Source organism: Fistularia commersonii, chromosome 1, assembly GCF_037954325.1.
Source record: "Fistularia commersonii isolate RoL2024-O1a breed Wild chromosome 1, RoL_Fcom_v1.0, whole genome shotgun sequence".
NCBI lineage: Eukaryota > Metazoa > Chordata > Actinopteri > Syngnathiformes > Fistulariidae > Fistularia > Fistularia commersonii.
Window position 1 is genome coordinate 14,846,845 of NC_141284.1, and position 14,240 is coordinate 14,861,084.

A 14,240-nucleotide genomic window follows, 5' to 3' on the forward strand; every position below is an offset into this window, starting at 1 on the left:
CGTTTTTGATGTTTTTATTCCCTGGTTGAGGATTTAAAAAGAAGCTCCCGCACAGAATTGTTCCTTATTTCTAAGTACATCTAAAACGAAATCTAACAAAAAAACCCTGCTGCTTTCACTGTTAACATTTGTTATTGTCCTGCCATCGTATGAAAATGGCCATATGTTTCAATATGAATAACAAATAAATCCCTTTTTAGCAATGTGTGTGTTCTAACTGCCACAAATCCCCCAAAACCCACATAAGAAAGGTTTGATCTGTTGTTTTCGGCTGAAGACTCCAGTATAATTTCCCATTTGACGTGCTTTTTTTGTATGAATTAGAGCGCACCTACGCAATTGTTGGAGATCATTTATATCACTGCAGCGTTCCTTTGTGTTTTCTTCTTTGTGGTCTGAATAATAATTGGAAAGAATGTGACCGTATTAGGCCTTGAGAGATACATCAAACCCAAACCTCGAGCCCCACAGACACCATTCTGATGGAGCCTCTGGTGTCTGACCATAACAAATTAAGGAATTAAGCAGAACAGAGACAAACGCAAATGGCACGGACGTGGACAATATATTTGCCATGTGACTTCTCAGTAGACTGAGGCTGGTATTTGCTATCTGTGGAGGGCGGCTGCCCTGTTGCGCTTTTTGCTGGTGGAACCCAGCTCATCCGGTTGGACCAGCATGGGCCTCATTCCTCTCTGAATGAGAGACTTGTAGGAACCTGGCCCAAAACACTATATAAGAGGCTCAGACACTGCAGGTCAACAGTGAGCGGGAATGACAGCAAGGAAAGAAGCGCTGCGAGGCCAGAGCTTGTCCTCTCCAGGTAACCAGGTTGCAAACAACGCCTGCGGATGTGTGATTGTCTGGGTCCCAAATTTTCCAGGCTCCAAATTTTGAAAGCCGTTGCAGTGATGTCTCTACGGGTTTGTACAATTCAACTGATGTTCTTTTTTTTCTCATTGTTTTATTTTACAGATAGCTACAGATAAAAGGAAGGATTTTTGAACTTGAAAACGTTGGTCTCCCTGATTAAGTGGTTCTCGACAGTTCAACAGTTCTTCGAAATAATTGTGAAATGTTTAGGACCACTTGACCAGTCAGTCAAATTCTGCCTGCGTGGGAAAAACAGCAATTCCTCCGGATTTTTGACCAGTCGGACTGTATTTTGACCTGAATAGCCTGTGCTGCATGTGTTTTGTCAATGTCTCACCTGTGCCCTCTTGTGTTGCAGCAACAATAGCGGTCGAACAAAAAACACAAAAAACAGGCTTTGACAAAACTGAGTCATTTTCATCTGCCGGCTCTCAGTTTAGAAAGCGCTCCGTCAGTATTTGAATACACCACTGTTGAGATTCAAATGCACTGATTCGATGAGTTTTTGAGAATCACCCCTGTCTTTTGAGTGAGTGTAAGGTGGAAGTGAGCATCCATGGATGTTCTCTATCCAAAAGTACTGATATTTTATCAGAAACGTGAGAAAAATCCCAGTCTGTTGCCATGTTACATCAAATCGAGGCTTTAAAATCCATCTTACTATCTTCTGCTTTTTGATCTGGCTGAACTTCCTTTGTGTGTCTCAGTGTTTAAAATTGGTCGCACAGCCTACTTTTATTTGCAATAGCTGTTGATGGGAAAATCTGATCCGAAGGCTGAAAATTAGAAACAACTCTGGCAAGAAAATCCAAATGCCCTTTTTCCCAAGGAATAAGCTACTTTATACTGAATAAATCATTCATGAACGCACCGTGCACTGATTATTCCCCTTCTCCTTTCAGACGGCCCCCTTCTCCTTTGCTTTTGATCTCCTCCGCGCGCCAAGAAATATCAATATTTGCTAAACGTTTCTCACAAAGCCCATCCGTGCGCGGGGAGAGGCTGCAGAGGTCTCACAGGCAGGGCTGAGACAGGAAAGAAGCACTAATGAGATGCCCAGAGCGATTTCCCTGTACGTGCACAAGGGCAGCAGATGTAGCAGCTCGGTCTCAGGGGATCCTGTCCCAGGAATTTCATCAGCGGCAAGCACACTACGGTCTATAACCATAGGTCCACCTTTCAGTCCAGGCCCAAATAAGTGGGGTATCAGAGTGATGGTGGTGGTGGTAGGGATTCAAATATCATTTTTTTCATCTCTCAAATATGGATTATTCACCCGACCCCACACTTCTCCCTTCCCGGCGGTCTAACCTGCACTGTCTCAATCATGATTCAACTATTTTTAAGGAACTGATGGATGAACAAACTCCTCATCTGTGATCGGAAGGCTGCACCTGTAAGAGGACTGGCGGTAAAAAGCTTCTGAAAATGAGCTGAATGAAGTTCTCTTAGATAAATAGGCCGAACACGTGTTTGTGTCCTCTCAAGTGGCCATGTTTACACTATTGCATTGTACAGCATGAGTGAAGTCACACACACACACACACACACACACACACACACACACGCCTCCAAATGAAATGTCTCTGCGATAATGAGGGCCACCCTGTTGGACACTGCTATTCATCGAATATCGATCGGTGATCGGGAGCTCCTCTTTGTTTCTAGAAGTATCTTACATTATTAATCAGAGGGTTGCCAAGACAAGAGATCACGTGGCGAAGTTACACGGACGTGACGCCGAAGTTTGATTAGGCTTCGATCTGCTCAAAAACCTGTTTATCCCGAGTTGAAGAGATGAAAAAAGGAAAAAGGAAAAATCAATAAATATATCCAGATTTGAGATGACACCTAGGGTTATCGTTGTGAGACCGCAGAATAGACGGACCCCCTCGCACCCTGAAGGGAATACTAAAGGAAGAAGGGTAAAATAAATCCCGATGAGGTCATTACCGCGCGCACACGCACACGCAAGATATTAAGGAATATTATGGCGAGGCGGTCGCTGGAGAGCTGACGCCAGTCATCTGACGGAGAGAAGAAGAGGAGGAGAAGGAGAAGGAGGAGGGGGAGGAGGAGGAGGAGGAGGGGAGCAGTGCGCGGTGGATGCTCAGGGCGCATCCTCGATCTCAGACCTGCGGCTCAGGCGCCACCTGCCTCGGGATGGCCGGAAAACTCTCGCAGAGGAGGAAAGCCGCCGAGTAGCCAGGCCACCCCCCCCCCCCCCTAACCCCCAACCCGCCCCGGATGGATCGTACCGACCCCCGCTCCCATCGGGCACCTGGACGTCTCGCCCGGTATCTCACGTGGACGCGCGATTACTCACTCTTGGCCGCTGGATGTCCGGATTAAGAAGCCCCGCGGGTGTGAGAGGGGGCCGTCAGGGGTGTGAGTTAGATGCCTCTGCGGATGAAATAGTTGCCCACAGAGGTGGAATATTTTCTCGGCTGCGTTTCGCATGGCTTTTCCAAACTCCCCGGGATCCCCCGGCGCCGGGGAGCCCAGCCCCGGCGTCATAGACCTGGGGACGATCTTCGTGGACTCGGATATCATATTTGGATTTACAAGTCACCTGTTAAAGAGAAAAAACAAGGTAAGATGCTCACGGGTGTTTAATGTGTGTGGTGGATTTCTTTTTATTTATCTTTTAATGTTAAGGGCGTTGATTGGAAACCTCTTCGGCGGACAAGTGATGCGCTCCCAGTTCAGTGTCCGACATTCGGCGCATTCGACCGCTTCTGTCTCGGTGTCATCCTCTTCAATTCCCAACATCATTGTGGCTCAAAAAAAAAAATCTCATATGACTTACTTTCCAAATTGATAAGCATGAATTTGCCGGTGATAAACTTTTTGTTTGGTCAAACAGGCGCCGATAAATCGAGGTTGGACAAAAGCTGTGATTGAGAAGCAGCTCCCAACTCCCCCTCAGACCACTTCACTGATGTCTCATTTACTGCGTTTTGGGACTTTTTAAACGTTAAAAAAACAAACAAAAAATTAAATGACTATTTTAGGGGAATTTTTTTTATATCAAAAACCTTATTTGTTATGTTGCACCTCACTCTGGGATCAGCGCGTCAAAGTATATCCTTAGAAATCAAACCACATTGGCTGTAACACAAAAGGCCCGGGGGAGGGGGGGGGGTTATATAAATGGGTCATTTGAGGGCAGAATCCGCGGCCACTGTCGTCTGCTTACATCATCCACATGAAATATTAAACGTCTACTAATTAAATATTTAACCTCATACCCTTACCTTCCACTTGGGAGGAGGGGAAGGGGAAGGGCGGCTACGCAACCTCACCGGATGATGGCGCCAGAGTAGCACTAACGACGGTTCTCTCCTCTGCCTGGAAAGGGTTGGAATCAAGTAAAACGACTATATATGAAAAAAAAAAAAACAATAAAAAAATGAAGATTGTGTGGATACACACATGTGTGCGTCTACATATGTATGTATTCATACAGGCATACATATACATGATTGTACCTGTGTGTATGTCGCTTGTGTCTTACTCCTGGCCATCTAAGGAGGGGCTGATCCTCCGAGGTGGAGGAAATGTGAAAATGTGAAAGAGTCCCACTGTGAAAATAGCAAGTATTTTAAGATGGATTTTCAGGACATGCGAAAATGAATCGTCTTTCTACATTCAGGGAAGGGAAGGGGAGTTCCTTGGGAGGTTGGATGTGTTGTTCAAAGTGGGCAAACCATGATATTTCTCTGCTCCCTGTCAACAAAAAAAAGGGATTTTAAGAACTCTCACACTATTCCTTAAGGCTGCGCAGGAAACTTTCCTTCAACCCTCCCATTCCTGGAGTAAATACCGCCTCCTGCGCCCCCCCCCCCCCTTCCATCCACCCCTCATCCCCTCCACCCGGGGCCCCTCCGCAGTCTCGCCGCATCAGGAGCCGCCGGTGGAGTGGGGCAAAACCGGTTGACAGATGAGCGGCGTCAGTCGGGTGCGCGGGGGGTCCTCAGCCCGGACCTGCTGCTCTGCGTCGCTGCTCAAAGGCGAAACAGGGAAAAAAAAAAAATCCACCAAACTTTTTACAGTTCGCTGAGTGAAGGTGTGACCCGGGAAAAAATGAACTCACGCAGAGACAGCCACGCGTGTGATGGAGGGACTCCGAATTTACCTCCTGTAAGTTCAGCGCTCCGTGATCCGATTAGACTCATGACTTTTTTTGTTGTTGTTGTGATCGTTGCATTCGGATTAAAAGTAGACCGAAGTGCGCACTCATGACAGGTGTCAACGCAGACGCGTTGTCAAGGCAGCGGAATTTGGCCCTCTTCCCCGCAGACACCCCGCAGGTGTGCGTGTGTCGCATTGACCTCAGACGCATCTCTCATTTTGTTGTGTTTTTTTTTTTCACTTTTTAAGGTCGAGGGATGTCCCACGGGGATGTCTCCGGCGACCCCCAGGAAAAGACTCCACTCTGCGGTGGACGCGCAGTGCAGCAGCCGGCCTCCTCCTGAGGGCGCCGGCGCGGTTTCCATCCCCGAATCGGAGGAGAAGGGAGTCTTTTGCCAAAACTGTCAAACGAAAGTCTCCGAGCTGCGGAAGCTGGTGGATGAAAACTCATTAAAGGTGTGTATAAATTCCGTGAACGCACCATCACCTGCTCCACATTTATGTCCGAATAATAATGATAATAATAATGACAAAAGACTCAGACCCAGAAAAAGATACAGACCCCATTTACTGTGAGGAAAAAAATTTCTTCCAGCTCTGTCAGCAGCTTCTCTGTCTGTTATCCTCAGGGCTGCCCACACCTGACCTAAACTGATATTCATGGGCAGTTCAAAAGGCTGAGCTTGATGATTTTTTTAACTGTTCTTAAAGATTACCGTTCACTAGTTAAGGAGTTTATGGCCATTCTCGCTTTCCACTGCTGGCCTTAGATGTGAAAATGGAAGCTTCTGAGACTTTAAAAGTGTCCCATTGTTTGGCTAAACAATGCTTATCTCTTTATTTTGCTGTTGGGTGAGGGGATCGGGGGTTGAAATTAGCAAGCCTCTCACATTGGAGACTGAAGAGGAAGTTAAGTCCCAGTCGACCTTCGGCGTGCATTGAAAGTGTTCCTGTACGGCTGCTCCCACGATTCCCACCACGGTTAAATATAGGCTCTGAGACTGTTGTTGTGTCGGGCCTGGTTTGCTGGTTCTTCTCTGCTGGCCCATTTTTGAGGGGTGGGGGGGGGGTCTCAGTCTGCAGCGGCTGATTTTCTTACGGGTCCCTGGCTCGCGGGAGCACCTTCGGTCGCACCTGGGCTCTTTGTGTGAGACATCAGTGTGGTCTTATCTTTGTCGACTTATCCGTGCATGTCAGATCTGTATTCAGGGACACACTCGGGTGAGTCCGTCCTCTAAACACACGATAGCGCTCCCTAAATGGCACTATCTTTCACGGGAGCTGACTTCAGAGGGTCTTTGTCATCTTCATCACACGCTCTCTGTGGTGGAGGATGACAATCGAGAGCTGGGTAATGGCTAAATTGAGTATCGATTCTCAGACGGTAAGGATGCCGTTATTTTACCCACTGTGTATCATGGGCTTCAGCTGATGCACAGAAAAATCATTGTTTCTGTGAGTTCAGGCTGCTCACCTGTTGGGTCTCGCAGTGTGGAAACGGTTATGGACGACTGCTTCCGAACTGCATCCTCCGTTGAGGGGATAAGGTCAGCGAGGTGACTCAGGTGACCTGCTGCTGTATCTGCACTACCTGCTGTAGCCGCAGGGGAGTTTGTTGTTGTGTCTGTGGTTGTCCTGGGAAAAATGAGACTGTTTACCCGAGGTTACGCGTCCCCTCCCTCTCCATCCGCCCGTACGTTTTGTGGAGAGGAAGTCGGCTTAGTCCCCAGACATCCCTCTCCCCGTCACCCTGGCTGTAGACGCATTGTTTGAATACAGTGCTAATACAGACTGGATTAAAATACAAGGAAGAGTGTTTGTGTCGAGTGAATGTCCTTTCATACGTGAAGGGAAAGTTCACAGCTCACACACTCCAAGGCAATCTAGACTTTTGTTTGTGTTCTCAAATCCTCAGCACTACACGTAAGAAACTGTGCCCTGGTGTCCAATTGAGGAAGTGGGCCTTTTACATTACATTTTACACTACATTACAGTAATTTGGCATATGCTTTTATCCAATGCGACTTACAAAAAGTGCATTTCAGTCAACAAAGATCCGAAGTACCAGAAGTCAGAAGTCAGAAGTGACCACTCTACCAAATAGCCATATCAAAACCATATACATACTTACATTCATTTCTTCGTTGTTTTTTTTTTTTTGAAATAACACACTGGAATTTTTGTGCATTACCTACTGGGTAAACATAAGCCGGTACATCAGTCCTATCATTCAAGTGCTTTCTTTAGATGGATTCCTTTTCATTTTTCTAATATAGTGCTTAGTGACCCATGAGTCCGAAAACCCCAATTAACAGTGTTTTACTATTTCTATATTTTTTAGCTGTAGCAAAAACTAGGGATCAGCAAGGGACTCGATATCATTGCTCCTTTGCCATGACATGATGAAATGAGAGGAGGGTGATCTTTGTGCTCGTGTTCTCCTCCTCATCATGAAAATGTATAGTCAGTGTCAGTGACACAATAGGTTATTGCATTTTCATGGATACAGTTGCCTGGAGATATTGAGCCCCCTAATGACTGTTACCTAGATATGCATTTCTACTGATGTATCTCATTTCTGTTGATTAAAAACAAAAGATGCCCATTTTAAGCTCCTTTCAGTTTTTGTGCTAGCTATCAGTGTAAAAAAGTAAAGCCCAGAGGTAACGAAATGTGTTTGTCAGAGCTTTTGAAATGAAATTCCCAGTGCGTTCGTGTTCGTGTTGATGTTAACGGCTGCAGAACAGATATTGCTGTGGACACGATCAGCTTTACCCGCAACAATCAGAGTAAAGAAGTATGTAACAAAATAGCCAACCACAGATATCACACACAAGACGGCAACAAATCAAAGTAACGGAACGCTTGACTTTCCACCGTCACTTGAAAAAATGCGGACAGAAGAAATCCGAACGGGTTTGCAGGCTCCCTTATAGACTCCCAAATTTGGCATCATGGTCGGGACATTGTCATGTTCAAATCATGGACCACATCTTTTTTGGGACAAACCAAAGGCACACAAATTGGTTTGTTAGTCACACCAGGTTTTGTTGCGGATGTAAACCAGGTGATTAATGGAGAATGTCCTGGGTGTCTTATAAATGTTGTTGGAGTGAATTTGTTGTCGACTCCGTTCATCCGTGGCCACGTCTCACCTTACTAATGACCTTTGCGATTTCAAAGAAACTGAACAAACACATCATGATGGAGATCAAGCTGAGAATGAAATTGAAATCTATGATTTCGACAGTGCAGCCTGAAGGCTAATTGTGTTCACCATGCACAGATGATATGCAAAGTGTGTCCAAAACCATCATGGATACTGTGTTTGTGTGTGACCATGAATGTAGCTGCAGGAATTAATGTACCATTAGGCTTTTGCCAGTTTTTTCCTTTAGAATTGATAAATTACGGGAATAGGAAACCTCCCAAATGACTCGATTTGGTTTCATGGTTGAGTTGCTCTTTTTTCCTAGCTTGACCCTGGATCCGATCAAAGAGCAAAGCTGTTAGCAATTCTTTCAATATGCCAGATATCAGTTTTTGTCTCTTGAATCATTGAAGGCATTAATTAACCTGATGTCATGCAACAGTTGCTCCCAGGAAAAAAAAGTCAATAACATTTTTTTACATTCATGAGTCTTGCTTTCTTTGTGGAACTCCTCTCCCCCTACTAATTTCTACAGTAAAACTCAAGTGTGGGCTATTAATTTGTTTGAACTTTCTTGAATTTTATGGCATGTTTCTTGCCTGCCGCAGTTTTTTTAAACGCCTTCAATTGCTATGGAAGAAATGATGCATAGGGGCTGGTTGCCATGGTCAAGAAGGTCACAGGACCATTTCTTTGTTCATGATAGCACAAAAGAGTGTGTAAGAGGAATGGGTGACAACCAGGAGGGATGGAGATCTGGCTGCCAAGCTACTATTCCTTGGGCAAGTTAAGAGGGGGGGGGTATAACCTCTCCTTTGTTGACTGACCCCTGACCTTTCTGTCTGTTTCCAAGCCTTAATAATGGTTTAGAGTTTCAGGGGGCTGACCCGTTCTGGAGCAAGTGTATGCTGCCAGGTATGCTGCAGGAGGCCGGCAACAGAACCAGGTAACCCACGGACTGATGGTTAGAGAAGAATAGAAAAAGATTGTATGAAACCCACCCCCTCAGGCTGTGAATGTTGATCTAACACTGGGTTAAAAGAGAGCATTATGGCCGTATTGTTCTGTTCACCTAAGCAACTTAACCCCCGAGGCTCTCACTGATATGTGTGTTGCGTGGCTGCCCAAAAGTGCCTTTACTCCATAGAGCATTGGAGGAGATGAGCGATGACATAGGGTGAATGCAGGAGGCTCTGGGCTAAGCTGTCCTCTCACTCCATCCCTTTGTGCAGGGTGACTTTTGCTTTATGGTATGTGGCTGTGTTAAACTGCAGAGTGATAATCTAGTGTCAAGTGGTGCAAAGGCCTCAGACATCAGTCATGGCTCCCTGCTACCTTGTCACACTGTATTTGGGAACCTGAGCAGCTGCCCGCTGCCACTTTGCCTCAAGACAGCTTTGTTTAATTCCTGTAGTCTCTCCACAGCTGTCATCCACCAATATGTGTGACATATTTCTTTGTGTTTGTGGCCATGATGTCCACTTCTTTATAGCCCCTGTTGATGGTGATGTTTTTTCGAGCCCTAAGCCGGTGTAAATAATTGAAAACTGCTAAACCAGATTCTCAGCTCAATTCAGTGTTTTATTGGTCATTTAAATCTAATCTACGTGATAATACAACGGGGTTCATTTCTCAGTGAGATGATGCAAAATCAAAGAATCCTCTTAACTGCTCGTATATCCCGAAAATACCCAAAATACATAACAAAAAGTGCAATATATGTAGATAAAATTTAGATTCCGATATTGCAACTTATTTGGGTTTTTTGGTTTTAACATTGCACATTTCCTGATTTATGTAAAAATGACAAGTTCTTAAATATAAATAAATATATAATATAATAATCTAAAGTCATATCTCTTATGGTACAAACTAATCAAGGAACGTGGCACGAAATATGTTAAGTGCAACAAAGCCTCTCCAACTGTGCAATGCAGTGGGTACACCAGCATGTAATGAAAGGCCTGGTGGCGTGAATGCAATTTTCAGGGTACAGCAGGAAGATGTGTTTCTTGAGGTTAAACCCTTAAATTCATTTTTTGTTATTTCTCAGCCTTTATAACCACCTCGGAACTGCACAGTGCAAATGCTTTCCTCTATAGTGTAACTTTGGAATAGAAGCAAAGTGCTCCTCTCCTGCTTCATCTTGCTTTTCAAAGTCGCTGTATTTCACCGGCCGCAGACTGTTTTTCTTATCACCAGCAAACACAGAAACCAATGCTCATGTCTTTACTGTGTCTGCTGCTATTTCAATTTTCTTGTCTTTAATTTGAGGGGCTGGCAGTGAATTGATCCAAGTTGTTCCCTCCTTGTTTTCAGAAGGTTTGTAGGTTCCTACAAAGCCTAGTGCAGTACATGGATAAGGGTGCACAGATGCAAGGAGTGATGATTTGGTGTGGCACTAATCTGCACTGAGTGAAGGAATCCGTTGGAGGAGGTTGAGGAATTTCCCAGCTTTCTTGCCATTACTGTTGCTCCTCCAGTCTTGCCGTGCACTCCAAGAGGCAGATCCATAGTGGGCAAGATGAAACAGGAACTGACTGAGATTTCCCAGCAGATGCATCACCCCCAACACACACATGTGCGAGCGTGCGCGTGCTTGCACACACACACACACACACACACACACACACATATATAGACACACTCGCGTCCCCTTTTTTGCCATCTGGGCCTTACTGATGCATGTGCATGCTACTGTAAAGTCTGCAGAGCAGAGAAGAGTCCAGGTGTTCCTTCAGATACCTGTCCATGTGAGCGGAGTGATTAAGAGCTTCTTGGACTTATGTATTTACTTTGATGCATTCATTTTTTTGTTGCTGTGACGACTATATAAAGTCCTCAAATTTTAAGTGTCAAGCAAAATATCCAGTCCCAATCTGCCACAGAGTAGACCAGCTGCACCATTACCCAATAATGAGCTGATGAGAGGGACCAAGTGCTGGAGACCATGGAGCTTTATGTGCTTTCATGAAAGCTCTTTAATAAAATCTTGCCAGAGATATGTTTGCAGCAGAGAAGTGACAACAGTTTTAAAAAGGCTGCTTTCATTTCAGCTTTTACAAAACATCAATGCCGTTTGACATTTGTTTGTTTGCTCTAAATTTTCATCTCCTTAAATTAAATAACTGTATGCTTAATTGGCAGACATAAATTTTTATTTTTGACCTTTAACAGCTCTCTAGATGGAGAAGTAAATTTACTACACGAACCTGCAATTTTAATCATATGTATTTGCCCTGCATCGAAGACATGGATGTCAAATAGAGTGATTTTTTTGTAGACTGTTGGTGTTACTTTAGCAGTTCTTCTTTTCCAGTGACTCAAGTCTTTATGTCATGATGGCATCAAGTGTAAGAACTTAAGAATGTTACTGATCCAATTTTACTGTTCCTAATTCTCAAATTGCATTCAGTGATACCTTTAGACAACTTAACTATGCAACAGTAGCTTGTCTGTACAAGATTATGGGGTTTATTTTGATTTTGCAAAAGAACTATTTGGAATGCTGCATCGCAATTGAGCTGAATATTTTACCTGACGCTAAAAGACCCAATTACACTGTGTGCACAATTATTAGGCAAGTGGTTATTTTGACCATATCATAATTTTATCCATAATTTCCAACTCCAAGCTGTATAAACTTGAATGCTTATTGGATTTAATGCATATCAGGTGATGTGTATTTGTCAAACGAGGGTCGGCGTGGCCTAAGGAGATCAATGATCGATACCCGATATCAAGGTGTGCATAATTATTAGGCAGATTTTTCTCCTCTGGGATAATGGGCCAAAAAAGAGATTTAAATGGCTCTAAAAAGTTAAAAATTTGTAAAAGTCTTTCAGGGGGATGCAGCACTCTTGAAATATCTAAGATATTTCGGCGTGATCACAGAGCCATCAAACATTTTGTTGCAAATAGTCAACAGGGTCGCAAGAAACTTGTCGAGAAGAAAAGAAGCAAATTTACTGCCAAAGATTTGAGAAGAATCAAATTTGAAGCTACCAGGAACCCACAGCTGCAACCTACCTGGAGTGTCAAGAAGTACGAGGTTTTCAGTTCTCAGAGACATGGCCAAGGTAAGACAGGCTGAAACCCGACCACCTCTGAACAAGACCCATAAGTTGAAACCTCAAGAATGGGCCATGAAATATCTGAGGACAGATTTTTCAAAGGTTTTGTGGATTGATGAGATGACAATTGACGGACCAGATGGATGGGCCCGTGGTTGGATCAGTAACAGACACAGAGCTCCACTTTGACTCAATAAAGCCAGCAATGTGGATGCGGTGTATTGACATGGGCAGATATTATTAAAGATCAGCTAGTTGGACCTTTTTGGGTTGAAAATTGACCCAAAATCAACTCTCAGACCTACTGCCACATTCTAGAAGACACTTTCTTCAAGCAGTGGTACAGGAAAAAGTCTGCATCTTTCAAAAAGAGTTTTTTTTGCAAGGCAACGCTCCATCACATGCATCAGTGTACTCTACCAGTAACTTAACCAGTAAAGGTCAGTAAAGGCCTTAAAGATGAAAAGCTAATGATGTTGCCCGCCTCTTTACCTGACTTTAACCCTATTGAGAACTTTTGGACCCTATTGAGAACTTTTTGTGCAGTGAAGGTAAATGGTAAACCTTTCTGAACAGCATCTGCGAGGCCGTGGTTGTCGCTGCACAAAAAGTTGATTCTGACCAGATCAAGAAACTGACTGGCTCCGTGAATGGAAGGGTTGTGACTGCCACCAAAAAGAAGGGCGGCTATCTTGGTCACTGAAGTTGTGTTTTTTGAAATTTCAGAAATATTTACTTGTAAATTTTGGAGTTTCTTTATTATTCTCACTTTAACAGGTGAAAATAAACAAGTGAGATGGGAAAATTTTTTTTTTTTGCTTAGTTGCTTAATAATTCTTCATAATAATAGTTGCCTAATAATAGTGTACATAGAGATATTCTCTTTAAGAATGCCAAAACTTCACTTGTACAACTTAAATGTTAAGGTTTGTGGGTTTAACATTTTGGATTGACCAAAAGTTTCTCTATTATTCTCACTTTAACAGGTGAAAATAAACAAGTGAGATGGGAAAATTTTTTTTTTTTGCTTAGTTGCTTAATAATTCTTCATAATAATAGTTGCCTAATAATAGTGTACATAGAGATATTCTCTTTAAGAATGCCAAAACTTCACTTGTACAACTTAAATGTTAAGGTTTGTGGGTTTAACATTTTGGATTGACCAAGAGCACTGTAGTTGTAAAATAACAAAATGAATCCTCAAAAACACAACTTGCCTAATAATTGTGCATACGGTGTAGGAAATAAGAAGCGAGGTTTAGATCTGGTTTTCTTTAATGAGTGACATTTAGAAACTCATTGTCAACATATCTGTGTAAAGTGCGAGGCATGGCACAAGTTATGTGAGAGAGAGTTTGCCGCTGTGCAACAGTGAGCCAGACTGTAATGAAACAATGATGATATGGTCTGGGCTACCAGGGTGATGTGATGCTTCAGAGCCCAAGGACAAAGCAGCGAAAGCAGAAATGTCAATGAGCAAAGAAAAAAAAAAATGCAACTGAGAAGCGGGACTAGTGGGAATATATTGGATTAACTTGTGTGTATGTATTGAACGGTCTCACTGGGAACTTACTGCGCAGTTACATATGTCAAAGTCTAGTACAATATGTAAAATGCCGGCAGACTGCTGTCAATTATGGAGTCTGATTCAAGGTATTGGGGAAAAGATATCTGCCGGGATAAATGTACAAGATGGTACGCATAATTGGCGCAGCCGTGAGTTGGTGTTAATCTCTTGCTGGCTCTATAAGCCGTATTCAGTCGACAGTAGGCCTTACAGAAGCAGACAAATCGCTTGGCTTATAACAATGTGCTGAAAGAGAACGCCAGTGCTGTGCATACTTGCCAAGATGGATATGTTGACAGCAAACTTGGCTGTCTGGGTGTGGCTCCTGCATTCACGGCAAACACTGAATAAGTGGCGTAAAGTGCCTAACTTCGGTTTTAAATTGCCTTGTTTGTTTTCTTCTTTGTCGGATATAAATGGAGCTTCTACCTCTCGCTCGCCT

At 43.7% G+C, this 14,240-nt stretch overlaps 1 protein-coding gene across 2 annotated transcripts in view; it reads left to right on the top strand.

Moving 5' to 3' along the window:
• The first annotated feature begins 3,206 nt into the window (after positions 1–3,206).
• kif26ab (kinesin family member 26Ab) overlaps positions 3,207–14,240 on the top strand; it is a 67,494-nt gene continuing 56,460 nt past the window's right edge. Inside the window, exons 1-2 of one of the 2 annotated variants that reach the window (XM_086149976.1) lie at positions 3,207–3,466; positions 5,257–5,463. In XM_086149976.1, coding sequence (XP_086006102.1) covers positions 3,332–3,466; positions 5,257–5,463 — 342 coding nt within the window. In that variant the 5' untranslated portion in view covers positions 3,207–3,331. Of the gene's footprint in view, positions 3,467–4,785; positions 5,017–5,256; positions 5,464–14,240 lie in introns of those variants that run through there. The other variant, XM_086149986.1, reaches the window with a different exon arrangement.